Below are 22676 nucleotides of genomic sequence, written 5' to 3' on the forward strand. Positions count from 1 at the left end.
ACAGGGGCAGCGGGTGTCCTGTCATTGGGAGTGCTGATGACAGTGTCAGGGAAGGGGCAGAGAATTCTGTTTGTTTGACTCTAGCAGCAGCAGCAGTTAGGGCAGAAAGAAGTCGAAGACAACCGATTAGGAAGACACAGGACAAAGAAAGTGCTGTGTGCTTATTGGGTTTGTTTCACATTTGAGGTGGTTGCGAAACTGATGATAAACATTATGTTTCCCGAAGCAGCAGAATCTGCATTATCCTTCTCCATTCACCTTATTATAATAGGTTTTCTTGATATATAACATGTGCATGCTTAGTTACTCAGTCGTGGCTGACTCTTTGAGACTCTTTGGACTGTAGCCTGAGAACTAAAAACTGTTTCACAAAATCATCTTTCTACGACTTCCCTGGTGGTCCAGTGATAAAAGAATCTGCCTGCCAATGCAGGAGACACAGGTTTGATCCCTGATCCAAGATCCCATGTGCTGTGGGACAACTAAGCTCATGTGCCACAACTACTCATCCATGCTCCATGACAAGAGACACTACCACAATGAGAAGCCAGTGCACGAAACTAGAGAAAGCCTGCACACAGCAATGAAGACCCCGCAGAGCCAAAAATAATAAAATAAAATGATAAAAATAATCATCTTTATATCACCTCAGAAGCCAGAGGACAAAGAGCTCCCATACAGTGTGAGATGGCTAGAGAGCCATCACCTCTACTGAGGTGAAGATGTTTTATTAGTAATTCCCTGTACCAAGTGGCAGAAGCCGTACCTGTTTAATCCTGCAGAGTTTTGAAGTCTTCTCAAGGTATTTGCAAAACACTTACTTGAAATCTACGTATTTAGAATAGTAGCATCTTACAATTGAAAACATCTCTTTTTATGGAAGCAGGGAGTGGAGAGGGGAGGGGAGGGGGCTGTCACTGTTTAACCCAAGAGACCCCTGTTGGTTCTCATGGGAGCTGAGTAGTACTTGACTCTGGTGATTTCGGTACCAGGATTGCTAGAGAGTTAGATCAAAATGAAGAGAGATGGAGGCATTTGCTTCTGTCCTCTTACCATCTTTAAAGTGGAAAGAGACCTGTGAGATCCCAGTCCTGTGTGTTCATTCTACTTCTGTTGGAACTGAGGATAGAAGCATCACAACTGGTTCTGAAGTCAGCTGGGGAGGGCCCTGATATGTTTAGGGGCCACCCTGGGCCAGGTGTCCGGTCAGGGCAGCTGCCACCTTCCCCTCCCCACCCTCATAGCTCCCTTCAGTGGCTGCTGACCTAGCATCATGACACAGAGACGCTGACTGATGCAGCCCACAAAGCAGGCCGGCAGAGGAAGACTTCAGAAGAGGCTGCAGGAACAGCAGTCATACTAGCAACAGGGAGGAGACTAGAAAGAAGTTCCTGTTGCAGCAGCAAAGGCTAGGCGGATGAGGGAGTGAGGAGGAGGTGAGAAATGGGTGCATCAAAGGAACCGTCTGAGCAAATGGACATCACCATGTCCGGTCCAAACGGTCCTGTCCTTGCAACGTGGCAGATGAAGAAAAAGATCAAGAGAGAGACAAAACAGTCAGAGAACTGGGCACAGATCACGAGGAAGTGGAAGTCACAACTTCTCTGTGTTGCACTAATTGCAACTGTCAGGTAAACCGAAGTGATCTTGACCAGCCCACCCCATAGGGATGCCGTGAGGTCAGATGAACTTCATCTGCTAGTCCGGAGATGAGTTTTCTTGATGAGCAAAGAGGAGTCTCTGCTGTAAATTAAGAAGGATGTCAACACTTAAAGTGGTGCAAGGAATGCAGACTCTACTTCAAGAAAAGAGGAGTCCTGTAAAGGCAAAGCATCCATCAGAGGAGCATGACCCCAGAAAGCAAGCTCTTTCTCTCTAGCTCTTGGCCAGGAGCTTGGCTGGTGAGAGCTGCTTAAAAAAAAAGAAAAAGAAAAAGTACTTTACAAAAAAGTACTTTACAAAAGTGTATTCTTCTGTATAATAAAAAACTGCTCTCTAGAAACTTGGGAAAATTCAGGAAAATAGAAAAAATAGAAAGCAACCAGAGTTGTGGCAACAGAAGACAGTTGTCAACTGGTTAGACTTCCCTCCAGTACTTTTAGCTAATAACAGCAGCTTAGGTTTTTGTTGTTTTTCAATATAGTTTGTTGTTTATATATGTGTGTGTGCTTAGTCGCTCAGCTGTGTCTGACTCTCTGTGGCCTCATGGTCTGTAGCCTGCCAGGCTCCTCTGTCCACAGAATTTTCCAGGCAAGAATACTGGAGTGGGTTGCCATTTCCTACCCCAGGGGATCTTTCCAATCCAGGGATGGAATCTGCATTTCCTGCATTGGCAGGCACGTTCTTTAGCACTAGGGCCACCTGGGAAGTCCACTGTTTGTATATACCTATATGTATCATTTACAAATGCATAAATGAACCCAGCATACACACATTATTGTTTTTGTCCCTACTGAATAATTTTTGACTCTTTGTTCACTTGATATTATAGTGTATTATTTTTATATTATATATTCATATAAAATAATTCTTTCCAATGGATGCTTAACTAATCATTTTCTACTATTATTTCTATAACAAATAATGCTATCACAAGTATCTTCTTTCACAAAGCACTGTTCATATAAAATCTTTAACAAAGATGTTCAGAAGACATGAGAATATATATGTCCTATGTCTTCTGAATATCTAAGGCTATTCATACATATTGCTCAACTGTTCCCTCAAATTTTGTAGCAAGATATGTTTCTAACTGTAATATATGAGAGTACCGATTTCATTGCCCTCTTATCTGCTAGCCTGACATTTTAAATAGGTTATTTTTGATTGCTGTTCAAGAATTTATGTCTTTGCTGAGTATTTTTCATTTTAAGTTATTTTCTTCCATAAAATTTGTGTCATGTCCTACCCTCAGTAGTCTATGTAATATTAGGGTTTTACTTATTGATCTGTGATTCATTAAATACTAAAATCATTTACACTTGCATTGTGCTAATACTGATATTTATTCTTAATTTTTTGGCTTACATTTAATTTAGGTTCTACTTAATAGGACATGTTAAATTTTGATATGGTACAGTCTGTTCATCTGCATTGTGGTTTCACTGATTAATCCTAAACCTAAGAAGCCCTCTTCTCTCCAAAATGATATTCATGTGAAGTGAAGTGAAAGTTGCTCAGTTGTGTCCAAGTCTTTGTGAGCCCATGGACTATACAGTCCATGGAATTCTCCAGGCCAGAATACTGGAGTGGGTAGCCTTTCCCTTCTCCAGGGGATCTTCTCAACCCAGGAATAGAACCAGGGTCTCCTGCATAGCAGGCATATTCTTTACCAGCTGAGCTACCAGGGAAGCCCAAGAAAACTGGAGTGGGTAGCCTATCCCTTCTCCAGTGAATCTTCCCAACCCAGGAATCGAACTGGGGTCTCCTGAATTGCAGGCAGATTCTTTACCAACTGAGCTATCAGGGAAGCCCTCTCTTCACAATCAGTTCAGTTCAGTTCAGTTCACTCACTCAGTCATGTCTGACTCTTTGCGACCCCATGAATCGCAGCACGCCAGGCCTCCCTGTCCATCACCAACTCCCAGAGTTCACTCAGACTCAAGTCCATCGAGTCAGTGATGCCATCCAGCCATCTCATCCTCTGTCATCCCCTTCTCCTCCTGCCCTCAATCCCTCCCAGCATCAGAGTCCTTTCCAATGAGTCAACTCTTTGCATGAGGTGGCCAAAGTACTGGAGTTTCAGCTTTAGCATCATTCCTTCCAAAGATCACCCAGGGCTGATCTCCTTCAGAATGGACTGGTTGGATCTCCTTGCAGTCCAAGGGACTCTCAAGAGTCTTTTCCAACACCACAGTTCAAAAGCATCAATTCTTCGGTGCTTAGCCTTCTTCACAGTCCAGCTCTCACATCCATACATGACCACTGGAAAAACCATAGCCTTGACTAGACGGACCTTTGTTGGCAAAGTAATGTCTCTGCTTTTGAATATGCTATCTAGGTTGGTCATAACTTTTCTTCCAAGGAGTAAGCGTCTTTTAATTTCATGGCTGCAGTCACCATCTGCAGTGATTTTGGAGCCCAAAAAAATAAAGTCTGACACTGTTTCCACTGTTTCCCCATCTATTTCCCATCTCTTCACAATAGTGGCTTTCAAAGGTGGGGTAGGTCTTCTGGGAGTCCTGAGACCTTTGCAGAGAATCAGCTAGATCAAAAATCATTCCTGAATAAAAGACTTATTCAAAGCATCGGATAGTGGAGGTGGTTCAGTCACTAAGTGGTGTCCAACTCTTCCGACCCCATGGACTCCAGGCTTCTCTGTCCATGGAATTTTCCAAGCAAGAATACTAGAGTGGGTTGCTAGTTCCTTCTTCAGGGGATCTTACCGACTCAGGTACTGAACTCGGGTCTCCTGCCTTGCAAGCAGTCTCCTGCATTGCAGATGGACTCTTTACTGAGGGAGCTACCAGGGAAGCATGACAGGCCAATGTATTTTAATGTAACTAAGTACAAAAAAAGAAAAAATTCATTGATAAAACTTCAGATTGCAACAAACTTAAAAAAGAATCTCTGTTGAGTTTTAGTGTAGAATCAAAGAATAGCCACAAAGATATCTGAAAAAGGCTAATAAAATACTCCTTCCTTTTTTGGTTACATGCCTGTGGGAAGCTGAATTTTTTTCATTTCCATCAGTAGAAAACAATATATCACAACAAACTGACAGCAGACACATATATGGGAATTCAGATATCTTTGCAAACACTTGAAATGATGTTCTATTTTTTATGTGTTTTGAAAAATAGAGTCATGTTTCATAAAACCACATTATTATTTTAACATGTATTAGGTTTCTTATTTTTAAAATGAATTACTTGGTGACTGAACAACAACAACTAAATAAACTTTTTAATAATTTCTCAGCTTTATTTTCCAATATAGCAAATATTGATAGATAGAACTCATATACACAAAAGCTCTTTGAGGATCTTAATAACTTTGTAAAGTAGAAAGGTCAAAAAGTTTGAGAACTGTGATTCTAGAAGCTAAAAAAAAAAAAAAAACCCTTTGTTAACGAATCATCCCAAACCATGTATTAATCTCATTCTTCTTCAGGGACTTAAAAAGATTTATCTATCCAATATTACATATTCTGCACAGCTTGTGTCTGTTACTTATCTAGTCTGTTATATTGACCTGACTATCAGGTCTGACACCAGTATCATGTCATTTTAATTACTGTAGTTTTGCTACATGTTTTAATACCTTGAGAATATAACTAATATTCCTTAATTATTCATATTTTCCAACACTTTTTTTGGTTAGTTTTTTCCTAGGTGGGGCTTCCCTGGTGGCTCAGAAGGTAAAGCGTCTTCTGCCCGCAATGCAGGAGACCTGGGTTCGATCCCTGGGTCGGGAAGATCGCCTGGAGAAGGAAATGGCAACCCACTCGAGTACTCTTGCCTGGAAATTTTCATGGACGGAGGAGACTGGTAGGCTACAGTCCGTGGGGTCGCAAAGAGTCGGACATGACTGAGCGACTTTACTTTCTTTTCTTTCACTTTGTTTCCTAGGTATTCTTGCAGATTAACCTGGTACTAAATATGAAACCTTGAATAGAGAGCACAAGTAGAGGCTTAAGAATTTTGGAAAGGTGGAATAATAAAGAGAACGAAGGAACAGAGCAAACCAAAGAAAGCAGATAAAGTTTGTCCATTCTCACTTATTCATATATACATAAATATATAAAGAAGTAATTACGAGAGCAAAAATATATATCCCACTCAGACTCCATTAGGAAAGAGCAATGGAGAATACTTCTAGAATTCATAGCAAGGAAACTTGACCAGTTGTCCAACGGGTCAAGACATAGGTGATCCCATCTATGAATGTTTTTATGGTCCAAACTCCTGGGAACATGTTAATGTATTGAGCAAAGATATTCTACTTTGTTTCAGAGAATATTTGATGTTTAAAAGAACCAAGTTGTATTCATTTACACTAAGAAGATAATCAGTAATGTGCACAAATATTTAGCTATAGGAATGTTCACCTTTACATTGTTTATAATAGTGAAAGAGTGGAAGCCACATACATATTCAAGAACAGAGAATTGATTTAAAAATTTATCTGGTGTCCATATATTCAATATTAGATTATGCTGTAATTCAAAATGATATAAATATCTTTTGTTGATTAAAAAAAACTATTTTGGATCTATTATTAAATAAAATAAAAATAAGTTGTAAGAAACTTAGCTTGGTGTGACCTCAATTTATTTTTTAATGAACATACTACAGGACAAAATTCTAAAATTACAATAATATCAAAATGTTCACAGTGGTTATCTCTGACTTGTGAGATTCTAAGCAATTTTTAATTTCTTCTTTTAGCTTCTCTTTATGGTCTTTTTCTCCTCTAAACTCTGAAATAGCAGAAAAACTCAGGTATAGATCTAACAGAATTTGTATAGGATCAGTAGGCTTAAAACAGCAATAAAAACAAACATCCACTTGTCTTTGTCAGACAATTAACTATTTTGCAATTCAGCTACTTATCTACTGGCCAGGATATAAATAAGGCTTAATAAAAATTCAATAACAATTATACTGAATAGTAATATTCAGAGTGATAAACACATTGTTCTACTTAACTGCATCAAGTTGTTTGACTATTTCCAATCAATATGTATATTTTTATTAATAAATAAATTTTTATATATTTATTATACAAATTATATATATATTTAGATTTATAAATATTTATACAGGATGCTTCGGGCTGGTGCACTGGGATGACCCGGAGGGAGGTGGGAGGGGGGTTCAGGATGGGGAACATGTGTACACCTGTGGCGGATTCATGTTGATGTTTGGCAAAACCAATAAAATATTGTAAAGTACTTAGTCTCCAATTAAAATAAATTTAAAATATATATACATATTTAAATATATATTCATTTATATCCATAGTCTAATATAATTAATACTTTGATTATTTAAAAGCAAAAACTGTTAAAAATCCCTTTAAAACCGAATGCTGCAATTTGCGTAAGATCAGTTAAATACACTACATTTCCTTTGTATTTAGCAAGCAGCCACTTGTATAAAATTTGGATTTTTTGTCTCTTTTGTGTTCTACTACCCCCAAATTTTCTTCATTTAAACCAGGCGCTCTTAAGCTGTGTATAAACAAAGCTAATATAAATGGAGGGCTGACTAAATACAACCTATCTGGATAATTCAGGCCCCAAGTCAATCATCTAAAAAAGATTATTTTGTTCTGCCTGTATATGGAACTAAGCATCTGCCATATGTACATACCTTTTCTGGTGCACTTGAGAAAATTCTCCCACTTGGCCCATAGAAAGGACCTCACTCTCTTTTTAATTCCTAACATCAGTTGCAGCTACCCGTGGCATTCCTGCTCTGTGTACCTGTAACTGTGATCTGGGGCCTGAACTATCTTCCAGTTATCCCAAAGGACCTTCCTCATGCCCTCAACTCCCCAACCTATTCCAGCTGAGGAATAGGTTGGTCCAACAGAGAAGAGATTATCCAACTTACTTGCTTGATTGAAACAGGATTATATTAATTCTGATACAGAACCACATAGCCAAATTGATTACAAAAGGGTTGTGTTTTAGCTGAAATATTTGCCAACAGATAAATACCTATATTAACAAAATGTTGCTGCACAACTTTTACTAGTAACCTGTTTCTGTGTCACTCAGTATTTAATGGAAATTAAGAAAGTATCTAACAAACAATTGGATAAAGTATCTACTTTTTTTCTAGAAGGTTCATTATTTTAAAACAAAATCAAAGCTCACCAAAATTTTAACTGGCTTCAGCACTTTTCGAGTGATGACACCAGGGGCTCTTAAACGAATGGTTTCCAAAATACACCATTTAATTAGAGGGAGTTTCTTCAAGTCATCCTCAGACACTTTAATCTTATCTTTACCTGCAAAGAGAATTTAAAAAAAAAAAAGGACTTAAAGAGGCCAGAAAGTGATTTTATGCAAGCTCATCAGCATAGTTTAAGAACTGCCTCTGATATCAAGTGTCAATATTACCATTACCTTTGCATACCAAGTTTAGTCACTTATTATCTCTTTTTATCATTTTCCTCTTACCAAGATAAAATGGATGGCATGAAAAACTAAACCAGTGTTGACTACTGTAGTGTAATGGATTGGTATCCAACCTTGGTTCTTACAAGTCCTATGGCTACCAAATGTCTAAGATAGTTCCTGCCAGAAAAGAGTTCAAGTTTATTCATTTCATTATTTCTTGTCCAAATTTTCATTTCACTTAAGGAAAGAGCAATAAAAGGTATCAAAAGTACAAAGTAGGGGTCTTACTTCCCTAGTGGTACAATGGCTAAGGCTCTGCACTCCCATTGCAGGGGACCAGCCTTGATCCTTGGACAGGGATCTAGACCCCACAGGCCAGAACTAAAGAGCTTGCATGCCGTAACTAAGATTCCATATGCCACAACTAAAGACTCTGCAAGTAACAATGAAAGATCTCGTGGGCTACAACTAAGACCAGACACAGCCAAACAAATAAAATTTTTAAGAAAGTACAAAGTAAGAGATATGAGACGCCACCTGACTTTCTTCTCCTATCTCTTCCCTGCTGAACTGTTTTCGTTTTTGTTTTTAATCATTTAATCATACATTTCAGAGGCTGCAAAAAGAATACTAAGAAAGGGGTGATGGCACATGTGTGTTTCATCTGGAATTATGAGCTTCCCAAACAGCTGCATCAAACATTCCTACTGTAAGTTGTATAGCTGAACTAACATTTAGGTTGAAGGCACCTGAGTTGGTCTTTTTATGGACCGACATATGGCCAGGGTCTTTGATCAAATGAGACAATTTAATTAATGGTCTTTTAAGTAAAATGCTTACACTTGGAAAATTACTTGAAACAACTCAGCTTTCCATTTTGACAGTGTATGCTGAATAAATTCAACAACATGGTAAGTTTGAATACGTCAACTTTCACATCTGCTTCCCAACTGTACTGGGACCAGTGCCTGGGAGTGGAATGCGGGTCTCCAGACGCATCTGTCTGACTCTAGATAAGGCTTGTTCTATAGTCAGCCCATCCTGCAGGAGAGGGCTGGGTGAGTGCTGCCTGGGAAACCTTTTCAGTCAGTACATGCGAAATTCCCACGGAGTCAGAAGCAAATGTTTTTGCTTAGCAGAGTCTGGGAACCAGGGTTTTTGTTTGAGCCCTGATTCTATTAATCCCCATAGGGGCCTCTATACACTCCACTAAACTTGACAGATTTTTGAGCACTGAGCAAGCCCCAGGAGTCGAGTCAGGCTCCGCCAGGGTTACAGCCATGAAGGTATTCCTGCCATACACTCAGTCCAGGCCGTAAGAGAGGAGCACGGATAACTGGTTTCCATGCAGACAAGGAAACCATTCTGTGAGATGTAAGATGTTCAAAGGTAGTTAAAAGCAGGGAGGGTATTGAAATGCAGGATAACACACTGGAGAACATCAACTTAAAAATGTATGAGGGGATCTGAGATTCTTTCAGAATGTGCACGTGTACGCACTCAGTTGCTTCAGTCCTGTCTGACTCTTTTTGACACTAAGGACCGCAGCCCACCAGCCTCCTTGGGTTCAGAAAGGAAAAAAGACAGAGAAGGGAAAAGAAAAGCACGGCCTAATGGCCTATATTAGAAGACTGACGTAGTCATCTGATAAATAGGAAACATGAGACGAAGGGAGTATCGGTGACTGTGCCAAAGAAGCCCAAGGGAACTGGGGCTGCTGGGGTCTCAAGAGAGTGAGACAGGGCTGGAGGGGCTTCGAGACAAGAGGGGACCCAGCTACCTGGCAGGTGACCGGCAACCTAGTAGAAGGCTAAGGAACGCTCTAGAGACACAGGTTCGATCCCTAGGAAAGGAAGATTCCCCTGGAGTAGGAAGTGGCAACGCGCTTCAGTATTCTTGCCTGGGAAATCCCATGGACAGAGTTGCCTGGTGGGCTACAGTCCATGAGGTTGCAAAGGGTCGGACACAACTGAGTGAGCATAAGCACAAGCACTAGGAGAAAACTCACCATGGGAGAAATGCTGGATGAAACTTTCAAGAACAGAAAAGTCAACTTTATATCATACACTCGCTTTTAAGCTGCTTCTGACTACTGTGCAATTTTCCCTTTCCTTGTCCCTTGTTTTTAATATTTTAATAAAGTCAGATAGCACAAACCATAAGTTAACACTTGCGGAAATAAAGACCTGGGTGTGTCCAGGAGGCAGTGAGATTCAGAAAAGAGGCAGAACATCCAGAAAGGAAAAGACAGTGGGAGGGGAGAAATTAGGAAGTGAGAGACTGAAAATCAAGAGAAGCTCTGAGAGGCACAGGCCTCCACTTTCAGCCACCTCCCCCACTTCTCCTTCCAGAGATCCCTAGAATTCTTGCAGGGGATTCAGAACAATTTCACCTTTATTTTGGAAACCAAGGTGACCCCAGCAAGAAGGGCCCTTGCCAGATGGACATTACAAATAGATCAGTGATAATCTACAATTCAGATTCTAAATCTTACTTAAAATATGACATTTCTCTTTAAAAATCTATTTAGAACCTGCCTGCCAATGCAGGAGACATAAGAGATGCAGGTTTGATCCCTAGGTTGGGAAGATCCCCTGGAAGAGGGCAACCCACTCCAGTGATCTGGCCTGGAGAGTTCCCATAGACAAAGGAGCCTGGCAGGCTACAGTCCATAAGGTCACAGAGTCAGACAAGACTGAAGCGACTTAGCACGCAATCTGCAATTCAGATTCTAAATCTTACTTAAAATAAGAGTTTTCTCTTGAAAAAATGTATCTAGAGCATCTACATTAGATAAATTCACTAAACAATCCCCCTAGTATTTTCTGTGTTTTATTTTACTGCAGTTATAGGATATAGAAAATAAAGATTTCTCTACTTAATCAAGAATAAATGACTGCCAAGGGTCAGAATTTGTGTTTGAAATCAGATCTGTGTGACTCCAAAGTGACTTACCTACTTTGAGACAGGTATAATTCTGGCCTTGAAAAAGTTTGGACTCCAGTAATAGTGAAGTTTCTGACTTTCTTTTGGAGAAAAGTTTTGTTTTCTTTTTTTCCTCTGAAGTATTCTTAGGGAGACTAATTGAATTATAAAGTGCAAAAAAATGTTTTGTATTATACAATAAACAAAAGCTTGCTCTGAATTGAAAATAATATTTAGGATCTATTATGACCTGCCATTGTAGGAGAGACGCAGACTACACTTGGAAAATAAATGTTTTAATAAGATATTTTTAGTTTCTCAAATCCCAGTGTGAGGTAGGAAAAATAAGGTAGGATTCTTAGACTAGACAAAGAAAAAGAAAGGGAGAGATGCTGTTTCCAAACAACACCTTTAGGTTAAAGATCTTTCTTATTATAACTCTTAGAAATAGCCCTGTACCCATACTGTGCATATTTCAATGCACATCTGTGGTTTGTTCTCCCGGTGTTTTGGCTCTAAAATTAGAAGGCTCCACTTGGAAGAAAGCCAAGGTAATCATCAGGAGGGCTAGTGCCTGATGGAGACCGGGACCAGTAAAAAAGACTGCCAGGGAAGAGGCTATGGGTGATTTGGGGTAAAACGTAGAAGACATCTGTTTTGTTCTCGGCACAGATGCAATAGAAGTCAAACCAATAATAGGATATTGGAAACCAAATAAAAGAAAGGATAATTCTTGAGTTCCGAAATAGCGAAGAACGCTTCTAAACTGTTATGTATAGTTTTAGAATTCCGCACACATGATGACAAGCATGTTAGAACGCAGTAACTGTAATGTATATTTGTTAAGGATGTAGAATAGATCAAAATTCTATTACTGCAACCATTTATTCACTCAGTATAAATTTGCTTTGTATCTATTACTTCCTAGCCCAAACACATGTGCTGTAAGAGATAGGAAGAAATCATACTAATTTTTGACTTTATAATGTCACCAACATGTTGGACAGCTTCATTTATTCCTCATCACGATCTGCCATCTATGAAGTGATCATGTGTTCAAGGAGAAGCTTGAAAGTGACAGGGCAGCCTTCAAACCTATGTCCGTCTACACTGAAAGCCCTTATACTTGTGCACTGTGTCCCATCACCTCCCTGAGACGAGAAACGAATGAGAAAGACACCGTCACTGTATTAAACGAGTTTGGACACAAAATAATATCTGGTTACAAATAACCACAACATAAGTTTCTTAAGAGTGAATTCGAGTGTCAGTGGCGTTCATCCCTTCTTGCCTAGGGCTAAAGTTTCAGCTAGGCCTGGAAGGATGAGTAGCATGCAGCCAGGCAGAGAGAAAGGAAATTAAACTCCAAAATTAATTATAAAATATATGACTTCTTAGACTTAAAAAAGGAACACGAATCAAATGGAATCACTAAAGCAGGTCCTTCTCTGAGATGACTCCTCTGTCTGCCCCATATTTCAGGCTCCTTCCCTCTTACACACACACATACATGCACACTCTCTCTCAATAATAAATACATAAAATACAAAAATTCTGTTCCTATAGTCCTGAAGGACCATCACATCAAGATTTAACTAATCATTTGGGGAAAATAACACATGTTTTGAGAAAAAGGGAGAATGACAGGCATTTGCTGAGTCATTCAGATCTTTTGAGACATAATTCTGAGGCGACTGAATCAGAAGGTGGGATTGAACACCAACTGAGGGGGCTCTGTGCTTCCCCACAAATGGAAGGCACACAGAAAGATGAAGAGAGGCAAAGCACAAGGGATGTCCACTGAGGGATTTCCCTGGTGGTCCAGAGGTTAAGACTTTGCGTTTCCACTGCAGGGGGCCTGGGTTTGATGATCCCTGGTATGGGAACTAAGGTCCGGAATGCCGAGCAGCTAGAACAACACGAAACAGAACTCCACTGAAATTGAAAGAGTGCATCCCTGCACATCCTACCACCTCTTTACTTTTGAAAGCAAGGATTCTCAGTTCTGACTGCTGTTCTATTTTGTGAGGTTGTTTTCCTTCACAGAGGTTGTCTTTCAACAGCTTGTTTAATTTAAAGTGTGTACAAAAGTTCATAGAACACACGAAGGAGGGTGAACTAGGATTAAAAAAAAATACATGAGATAAAGGTTGAAGAAAGTAAAGAATCTGATGTAATAACCTTAAGCAATGATGCCTACCAAATTTGGTCATGAAATGTGCTTCCCAAATTTTATAATAATTTCTTTAAAAAGCAATATCAAATAATAAAACTTATTGCTTTCTTTATACTGTTATTTGGGGAAACAATGTAACACCTTTGGAAAAAACCAGCATTTCTCTGACTTGTCTTAAAAAGTCATGAAGCAATGATATCAATTGGTGGCAGAGTTAGAAAACTAGTTTCCTAGCATATTTCTCAGCTCCTGAAAAAAATCAGGTTTTAGAGAAGAGACAAAGCTAAACAGTAAATAAAGAATTTACAGTATTCCAGAGTGGCACCCCACTCCAGTACTCCTGCCTGGAAAATCCCATGGATGGAGGAGCCTGGTAGGTTGCAGTCCATGGGGTCGCTGAGGGTCGGACACGACTGAGTGACTTCACTTTCACTTTTCACTCTCATGCATTGGAGAAGGAAATGGCAACCCACTCCAGTGTTCTTGCCTGGAGAATCCCAGGGTCGGGGGAGCCTGGTGGGCTGCCGTCTATGGGGTCGCACAGAGTCGGACACGACTGAAGTGACTTAGCAGCAGCAGCAGCAGAGTAATACAAAGCAAGTATCTTATGCCCTATCCTTCATTTCAGGAATTAAAAAAAAAATGCAATATGAGATATAATGTTCAAATATTGAATTTTAACAATTATACTTCTGTTCCAGGAATATTTTTCATAAATTTATAAAATTACTGTTTCCTTCGCAGAAGAAATCTGCATTCACTGGAAAAGGTTAGAACATCTCAGAAAGAGTAAGAAAGGATAAAATGTCCTGAAGTAGATAATAGCATTTACAATAGGTTTTATACACCAATGACCCTATAACATTGGTTATTTATAGGCAGTGAGAACATACTGGTTATAGATTTCTGGAAAATTTTAGTGAGATGAAGACTTTATTTGGTGACTTGTCTCCCAGAAAGTGAAAGTGAAAGTGAAGTCGCTCAGTGTGTCCTACTCTTTGCAACCCGTGGACTGTAGCCCACCAAGCTCCTCCATCCATGGGATTCTCCAGGCAAGAATACTGGAGTGGGTTGCCATTTCCTTCTCCAGGGATCTTCCTGACCCAGGGATTGAACCCAGGTCTCCCACATTGCAGGCAGACACTTTAACCTTTGCACCATCAGGGAAGCCCCAGAAGGGGATAGCAATAAACACTTTTCTGCACTTATTCTTATAAATGTAAAAAGAAATACTGCAAAACTTTTAAGACTCTCTGTCTTTAACTTTTGACATTTAATTATAATGTGTCTTGGTGTGGGTGTGTTTGATTCACCTTGTTTGGAACTCTGTGTGCTTCCTGGACTTGTCTGTTTCATTCGGCAGGATAGGGAAGTCTTCAGCCATTATTTCTTCAAATAGGTTTTCTATCCCTTTCTCTCTTCTCCTCTGGGACCTCTCTAATGTAAATGTTAGTATGCTTGTAGTTGTCCAAGGGAGTCTTAATCCTCATTGGTTTTTATTCATTTTTTCTTTTTGCTGTTCTCATGGGGTGATTTCTACTAACTTGTTTTCCAGATTGCTGATCCGTTCTTCTACAACCACTAATCTGCTGCTGATTTCCTCTACTGTGTTTTCTATTTCAGTTATTGAATTCTTCAGTTCTGACTGGGTCTTTTTTTAATATATTCTGTCTTTGCAAGTTCTCACTGAGTCCATCCCTTCCTCTCCTAACTGTGGTGACCATTCCGATGACTATCATTTTGAACACTTTATCAGGTAAGTTGCTATCATCTCATTTAGTTCTTTTTCTGACATTTTTATCTTTTGCTTCGGTTTGTAAGAATTCCTTTCTCTTTTCATTTTGCCTGTGTGTCTGTCTGTATGCATTAGGTAGATCAGCTACAGCTCCTGTTCTTGAAAGAGTAGGCTTATGTAGAAGGTGTCCTGTGGGGCAATTCCTCTTGGTCACCAGAGCCAGGTGCTCTGGGGTGTCCCATGTGTGTGCTGTGCACATCCTCCTGCTGTGTTTGGACAGCAACTGTGCCCTGGCTGGGGCTGTGTGGCTCTACTTTGGCCGCTGTGGGCTCGTGGTATGCAGGCAATGGCTCCCCAGAGGTGGAGCCACTTTGTACAGTTGCCCGTTCCAGCTAGGTCACATGCGACGTGGGGCAGGGGCCACTTTGAAGGGGCTAACTAAGGGGGTAGTTGAGCAGGGTGGGTCCTCAGGGGAATGCTGGGGTGGAGCACATGGTGTTAGCTAGTTGATGGAGAGTGACAGAAATGTTGCTTACCAGTCCTGGGCCAGCTAGGTGAAGGAGAGGTTAAAAATAATGGCACCTGCCAGTGCCTTCATCCCTGGAGAAAGTGTCCCAGCTCCCTACCCCTCCAGTACCACTCCCAAAACGACCAGTGAGCCTCCTTCAGGGTATGACCCAGGCGCTCTTCACATTCTCCTGCCTCTGTGCTTGTACTCAGAGCAAGTGAGTCTACATGTGAACCTTTCAAGAACAGAGTCTCAGTTTTCCACAGCCCTCCAGCTCTTCAAGTGCAAGCCCCACTGGTCTTCAAAGCCAAACGTTATGGGGCTCATCTTCCTTGTGCAGGTACCAAGGGGATCCCCAGGTGGGACTTGGACCCCTCACTCCATAGGGGGCACCTCCACAGTTGTGATATCTCTCCCGCTAGTGGGTCACGCACTCTGGGTATGGGTTCTGTCTAGCCTGCATCTTTGACCCTCCTGCCCACCTTGACACGGCATTCTGTTTACATTCCAAGCTGCAGAAAATCTGCTGTGCTAGTCTTCAGGTCATTCCCAGAGATAATCATTGCACATGTAGTTGTAGTCTTGGTGTGTCCACAGGAGGAGCTGAGCTCAGGATCTTCCTACTCTGCCTTCTTGATCTGGAACCACTAAATATTTGTTCAGTAGAGGGAAAAAGAGGTACTCTTTGGGTTTTATTCTTTATAAAGTACTAGTTTCCTTCCTTTACTATTGTGCATGTTCATTACCATACATGCCCATTATTATACATGTTCTGTGAGACAAAATTCTGTGAGAAAGATACAAGTTAAATTTATCTTTAAAAATCAAGAGAAAAACAGATGAGAGTAGATGAAAGATTACAAAAGTCTAGGCTAGGCTGTAGAGTTACATGCTTTTTAGTTCACTGCTCTTCCCTATAAACTGACTATAAAAATAGTCTCTCTAATGACTGCAGGTCTGTAGAATATTAACTCATTGCAAATGCTGATAGTTTAGAAACTTTGACCTCGAGAATATAAAATAATATAGAAAAATGACTTTTTCTAATAATTTTTTTTAGCTTTGGAAGAAAAGAATCTGAATTTGCTTTTTACTGAGGCAAAAGGTTAGCAAACAAGGGCTACGATGACCAATTATTTGCCCTGTGGCAGTTGTATACTCTTCTTATAGCAGCTTTCTAATAAGTTTTAAAATCTGGTTGGGAAAATATGGCCTTACTAATTCATGCTAATAGTCTTTCTAATCATATTTCTTCTTCAAAAAATATTTAAGCCATTTCATTAATTTCTTCCCCCTCTAAACCACTGCAATTCTTTTTATAATTAATTAAATATAGATTATTTTGAAAAGTGTTGGCATTTTCATGATATTAAACCTTCCCATATAGGAACATATTATGTGTTTTTCTTTATTTAAATCGTTTTGTAAATATACATATATATGTATTTTTAATGTTATTAATAGTTTCCTCTCTAAGGGTCCTACCCTAAACCAAGAGCTTTATATAAGAAAAATACCAGTTAAATTAATAGGAACAACAGAAGTAAAATGGAAAAGGAGGCTTAAAAACAGCTTAAGCTGTTTGTGGTGGATATAGACTGGAAAAAGCAAACACAAAGCCTAGAGATTGCCCACGGATGATGAAAATGGGCATTAGGGCTTTAGGGATTGTAGCCGGAGCCTGGCAAGTCACAGCTCCTTCCATTCTCCCCCTCCAGCCACCACCTTCTTCCAGACACCTCGGTCATTCCTGAACTCCCAGGTCTGGTTCTTCTGACTTTTCCAGTGGATGTGATTTTCGGCATTTGAAGGATTTAGGATAAATTCTTGTTATCAAAGACACAGATTCCTATTGCTGGGAAAGGTGGTCTCACGCTCAGTCTTTCAACCCCAACAACAAAGGTGGGCCTTAAGCCTGGAACTGTTCTTCAACGAGACACAAAGAGCCCACACAGCCTGTGCCAGGCTCGTCACCTTGTGTGGGAATACCTTTCCTTGTTTCAGGGGCAGCAAACACTCTTTTGTGTCTGCTTAATCCAAGTGCAGGATGAGGCACCTGTCCAACCCCCTGTTACATCTGCCCCGAGAGGGACGAGGACAGGGCTCCTTTCACTGCGGTGTGAGAGGGGTTTGCAGAGGCCAACTCCTCTTCATTAGCTCCAGGGAGAGACACGCTGGCCACAGGGGACCCACACCCACTGCTGAAGCTGATCTCGCTCTCTTTCTGCTCTATGTGAGTTTAGCATTGTTGCAGCCAGTGCCTGACAGCACTGTGTTATCCTTGACAACTCTGATACCAGGATGCAGTGGGCAGAAGTGTTTAGAGTCCTCCCCTGGGATTGCTAACTGGTGCACAGCACTCTGCTTGACACCCACTGAAAAATTATAAGCAATAACCTTTCAGAGGTAGATGCTAATCAGCAGCTTCAGTTGGATGTTCATAACTACAGACCAGGAATGAACGAAGCAGCGATAACAATGAACTGAGAAAGATGCCAAGGACAGCAGTGGTGCTTAGAACAGGTTATTGAGACAGATAGAAGATAGAGTCAAGAATCAAAAGATTGATCCCGTCACTTCTTCCATTTATACACACACATATAAAAAATACCAAATCCTATTATATCATTTAAAGAAAAGATTAATGCAACTATACCAAGACAACCACATAAGATTCTCTTCTGAAAAAACAATATCCTATTTATCTTCAGAAATATTTCTTTCATATATTAAAAAGAGGTTATCAATTTCTCTATTTACTGGAATACACAATGAAGACTGCTTCATAATTATGACAGTCTTTTTCAAAGAATAAAGGACACGACCTAATTTATAATAAGTAAAAGGTAGAGGTTTTGACAAAACAAGACAACAATGGATAGATAATAAAAGATAAAAATCAATTTTGATCTAGGAATACCTTTCTTTATAAATCCTGCATAATTCTAAATTTCTGGATTGTGTTCTCTGGAGAGATGTTGACCTGGCTTGAATACCTTTATCTCATTTTCTAAAGAGGAAAAAAGGTTATCCAAATGCCTGCATAACTCTCTAAAGGAACACGCAGAGAAAAGAACTGTGTCCGAATGAAAAGTGTAGAGGATAAACAAAGCAGATTTAACTGTGCTACACTGGAGTGAGACAGTGAAAGACTTAATAAAATGAGAAGGGCCAGAGTAGGACCTATCTCCAAGCCTGTAAATAATCTGCAGCCATCAGAGGTATCTCTTTCCGCCTACTGAGGCTAAGCAATAAATGAGGACAGAATGACTTCACACAAAATCTCCTGAGTAAGTGTCACAAGACACACTTCAGGCATTCAAAGCAGAAAATAGTGGAGGAAATCTAGCCTCCTGGGAAATCTCTCATGGGTCAGATATTATATGTGAAATTTCACCCTGGTCTTTGTACCTGAATGAGTGGATTGATAAGTAATGAGTTCTGAGCTCCAAAAATGATACCATCTTGGTCTTTAAGTCCAAGGAGAAAAGAAGATAACAAAATTAAACATTTAGAGCAGGTTTCCAATGAAATCTCTTGCATTAATAAACATTTTCTTAGGTAATCTACATATGTTCTCCAAGATTGATGGATGAGAAGTAGTTTGTGAACAGCTCTGTCATAATTTAATGTTTTCTGAGTTTATTCTAGGATTTTTAAAAGCTGGGATAGCAAATGAAAATGAGACTATGTAAAAAAATTCCTGTGTGATATGCTAGAGCTTCCAAAATGTCCATATCAGATTCATGTTGTCTGGCTAGCAGTTCTTGCCTGCAAAATCCCATAGACAGAGGAGCCTGGCGGGCTCCTGGGGTCACAAAGAGTTGGACATGACTGAGCAACTAACACTTTTTTTGTAAAGCTGTCATTGAAAACAAGAAACCTGTACTCACATCACAATGTAACCTTGAGAGGAGCCTGTTATTTTTACAAGGCAGGAGTAGGTGTAGCTGTTGAATTAAACTTAGTAATCATGTAAAAGATAAATGAATAAAATAACCTTTCTCCATTCATAACTCCACTGGAGTGGCCTTAACTTCTGCTACATGATCTCTTTCTTCAATATTTTGGTTGATGTGTGGCATAAAGGCCAAAACTATCATAGACACAACCTTGGCTATCAGCCATTGAGTCCTGGCTGGCTGCAGAGTGGTGATGAGAATAAGCTTCTTCAGTTAGCTGGAGGGGCTCAGGTCTTTGATATACCATGATGGAATCCTCCAAGAATGTTGTTCTAGGTTAGACAAGAAGATACTGGGACACATCCAGGCAGATAAAAATTGCACACATGTTATAGTATGGGTAAGAGGTGACTGCAGAGAAGACCTCAAGAATAAATGTAAGTGTTTCAATGCTATGAGGTAAAATTGATGAATTAATTAAAATGATGCAAATGACATCAAATTTGCCCAGAACATCACCATCAGACCTGAGCCTCATTTATCCCTCTGCTAGTTTTTGGGCTTGTTTATAAATAGGAGAGAAAATCCTTTCTAACCAGTCCATGATGAGTGTGGCCACTGAGTCACTATCACCAGGTAATAGCATCTGGTCACTTAATAGCGTTGGTCTGTCCCCAGGCAGAACTGCTGCTAAATCAGGACTCGGTATCAAGAAATGTTATTGATTGGCTCTGAGTAACTTTTCTCTTTTATCCAAAGTCACATAATTACTAAGTGACAGGTAGAAAGGCATGAATCAAATTTTCAGACAAAAATTATAATCCAATGAAAATTTTGTAGTGTGTCTTTTATGATCCACAAATCATGATTTTTATGTAAGACAAAAAAACCACTTCCTGATGTTTTATGGAATTATTTCTATGCAGATGCATTTCTGTTAATTAACCTGATTTCTTTTAAATTAACAGAAAAAAGTTTACTATTTTTTCCCCTCAACTAAATGTGCATTACAACTGAATGGCCACCAAGAACCAAAAACAAAACACACAGGCAAAAAAAAAGTCACAAAAAACAAACCAGTGTGCAGTGTATGCTACCCTAAATCAAAACAAGTAGGTGAAAAGGGTCAAATGCAACCAGGTAACAATTTAAACGCATTTTTATTTGTTACTGTTTGTTTTTAAGATGGAATGACCTTCTGCTCTCTGGCAGACACTCACAGTGGGAATCCTAAATTAGAAAAGAAAACTGCTTGAAAACACAGTCTAATCAGGACCCAAAGTGAATGTCTGCAAGAATTTTGTGAGAATGCATTGAGGCTGCACCTGCAATATTTAACTCTAACAGGCTTCTCTTCCAGATATGTGCTAACTCCTAACCATTTTTAAGTCCTTGCTCAGATCTCACCTTTCCAGAAAGGTCAGCTCTGATCCAACTGTGTAATGCTACCACCTCCTTCTGGGTTTCCCTGATAGTTCATTTGGTAAAGAATCTGCCTGCAACCTAGGAGACCCGGGTTCCACTCCCAGGTTGGGAAGATCCACTGGAGAAGGGATAGGCTACCCACTCCAATATTCTTGGACTTTCCTTGTGGGTCAGCTGGTAAAGAATCTGCCTGCAATGCAGGAGACCTGGGTTAGATCCCTAGGTAAGGAAGATCCCCTGGAGAAGGGAAAGGCTGCCCACTCTAGTATCCTGGCCTGGAGAATTCCATGGACTGTATAGTCCATGGGGTCGCAAAGAGTCAGACAAACTGAGCCACTTTCACTATTCTCCAGTTCTGGCACTCCGGATCATCCCTAATCTGCTGTTTTCTTTTTCACATAGCATTTAACAACATCAAATATTTTTGGAGTTTACTTCTGTAAACAAACAAGGAAAAATAACAAGTGGCAATAAAAAAAAAGACTGAGCAGAGAGGAGAATCTGATTTCCAGGGTTACCACAGTATACTATTTAAAATGCCCAGTTTCCGACAAAAAATTGCAAGACACATGACAAAAATATGAAATGTGATGTGTAACAAGAATATATAGACCATACAGGGAAAAAGCAATCAATCAGCAGAAATTGTTCCTGAAGAAACTCAAATATTGGACTTACTAAGGAAAGATGTTAAATCTGATACTTTGAATATATTCAAAGAATTAAAGAAATCATGTCTAAAGAACTAAACAGAGAATATCAGTAAGGAGAGATAAAAGGTTAAATAACAAAGATTGAAATAGAAATAATGAAATAGAGAATAGAAAATCAATAGCAAAAATAAGATCAAATGAACAAAACCATCAGTTAGCTCTCTGAAAAAAAAATTGATGACCTTTTAGCTACACTGACCATGAAAAAAGAAAGAGGGCACAAATTACTAAAACCATGGATGAGGGAGATGTTTTCCTAGAGAACTTACAAATATAAAGAAGATTATGGGGAAAACCATGAACTATTGTATGCCAACAAGTTAAATAACCTACATGAAATAGACAAACTCCTAAGAAGACACAAACTCCAAGAAGAATTATACAGTTCTCACTTCAGCAACACATATACTAAAATTGCAAAGATACAGAGAAGATTAACATGGCTCCTGTCTAAGGATGACACTAAAATTTGCAAAGTATCCCATATTGTTCTGTTGATATAATGTACAGCATGGTAACTATAGTCAACAATACTGTATTATATATTTGATACTTACTTAAATTGGTCTTTAAAAGTTCTCATCATAAGAACATACATGTGGTCATGGAATTAACTAAATTTATTGTGCTAACCAATTCACTATATATATATATGGCTTCCCTTGTAGCTCAGTTGGTAAAGAATCTGCCTGCAGTGCAGGAGACCCGGTACAATCCCTGGGTCAGGGAGATCCCCTGGAGAGGGAAACGGTAACCCACTCCAGTATCCTTGCCTGGAGAATCTCATGGACAGAGGAGCTGGGTGGGCTGCAGTCCATGGGGTCACAATGAGTTGGGCATGACTGAGCAACTGACTGAGTTAGGCATGACTGAGCAGTATGAAAAGGGAAAATGATAGGATACTGAAAGAGGAACTCCCCAGGTCAGTAGGTGCCCAATATGCTACTGGAGATCAGCAGGGAAATAACTCCAGAAAGAATGAAGGGATGGAGCCAAAGCAAAAACAATACCCAGCTGTGGATGTGACTGGTGATAGAAGCAAAGTCTGATGAAGTAAAGAGCTCTTTACTTACATTACAGGAACCTGGAATGTCAGGTCCATGAATCAAGGCAAATTGGAAGTGGTCAAATAGGAGATGGCAAGAGTAAACATTGACATTCTAGGAATCAGCAAACTAAAATGGACTGGAATGGGTGAATTTAACTCAGATGACCATTATA

The 22676-nt window shown here is 39.7% G+C and overlaps 1 protein-coding gene and 1 non-coding gene across 4 annotated transcripts in view; one reads left to right on the forward strand and one right to left on the reverse strand.

Moving 5' to 3' along the window:
• Positions 1-22676, reverse strand: part of CYP39A1 (cytochrome P450 family 39 subfamily A member 1) — an 87500-nt gene that overhangs the window by 26017 nt on the left and 38807 nt on the right. For all 3 annotated transcript variants that reach the window (XM_068960649.1, XM_068960650.1, XM_068960648.1), the window contains one exon: positions 7826-7959. In XM_068960649.1, the coding sequence (XP_068816750.1) occupies positions 7826-7959 (134 nt within the window). The remainder of the gene's footprint in view (positions 1-7825; positions 7960-22676) is intronic.
• On the forward strand, positions 21840-21946 carry LOC138069863 (U6 spliceosomal RNA). Its single transcript, XR_011144129.1, has one exon. It is a non-coding gene; the product is annotated as a U6 spliceosomal RNA (small nuclear RNA).

The sequence above is a fragment of the Capricornis sumatraensis genome, chromosome 22, assembly GCF_032405125.1.
Source record: "Capricornis sumatraensis isolate serow.1 chromosome 22, serow.2, whole genome shotgun sequence".
Classification (NCBI taxonomy): Eukaryota; Metazoa; Chordata; class Mammalia; order Artiodactyla; family Bovidae; genus Capricornis; species Capricornis sumatraensis.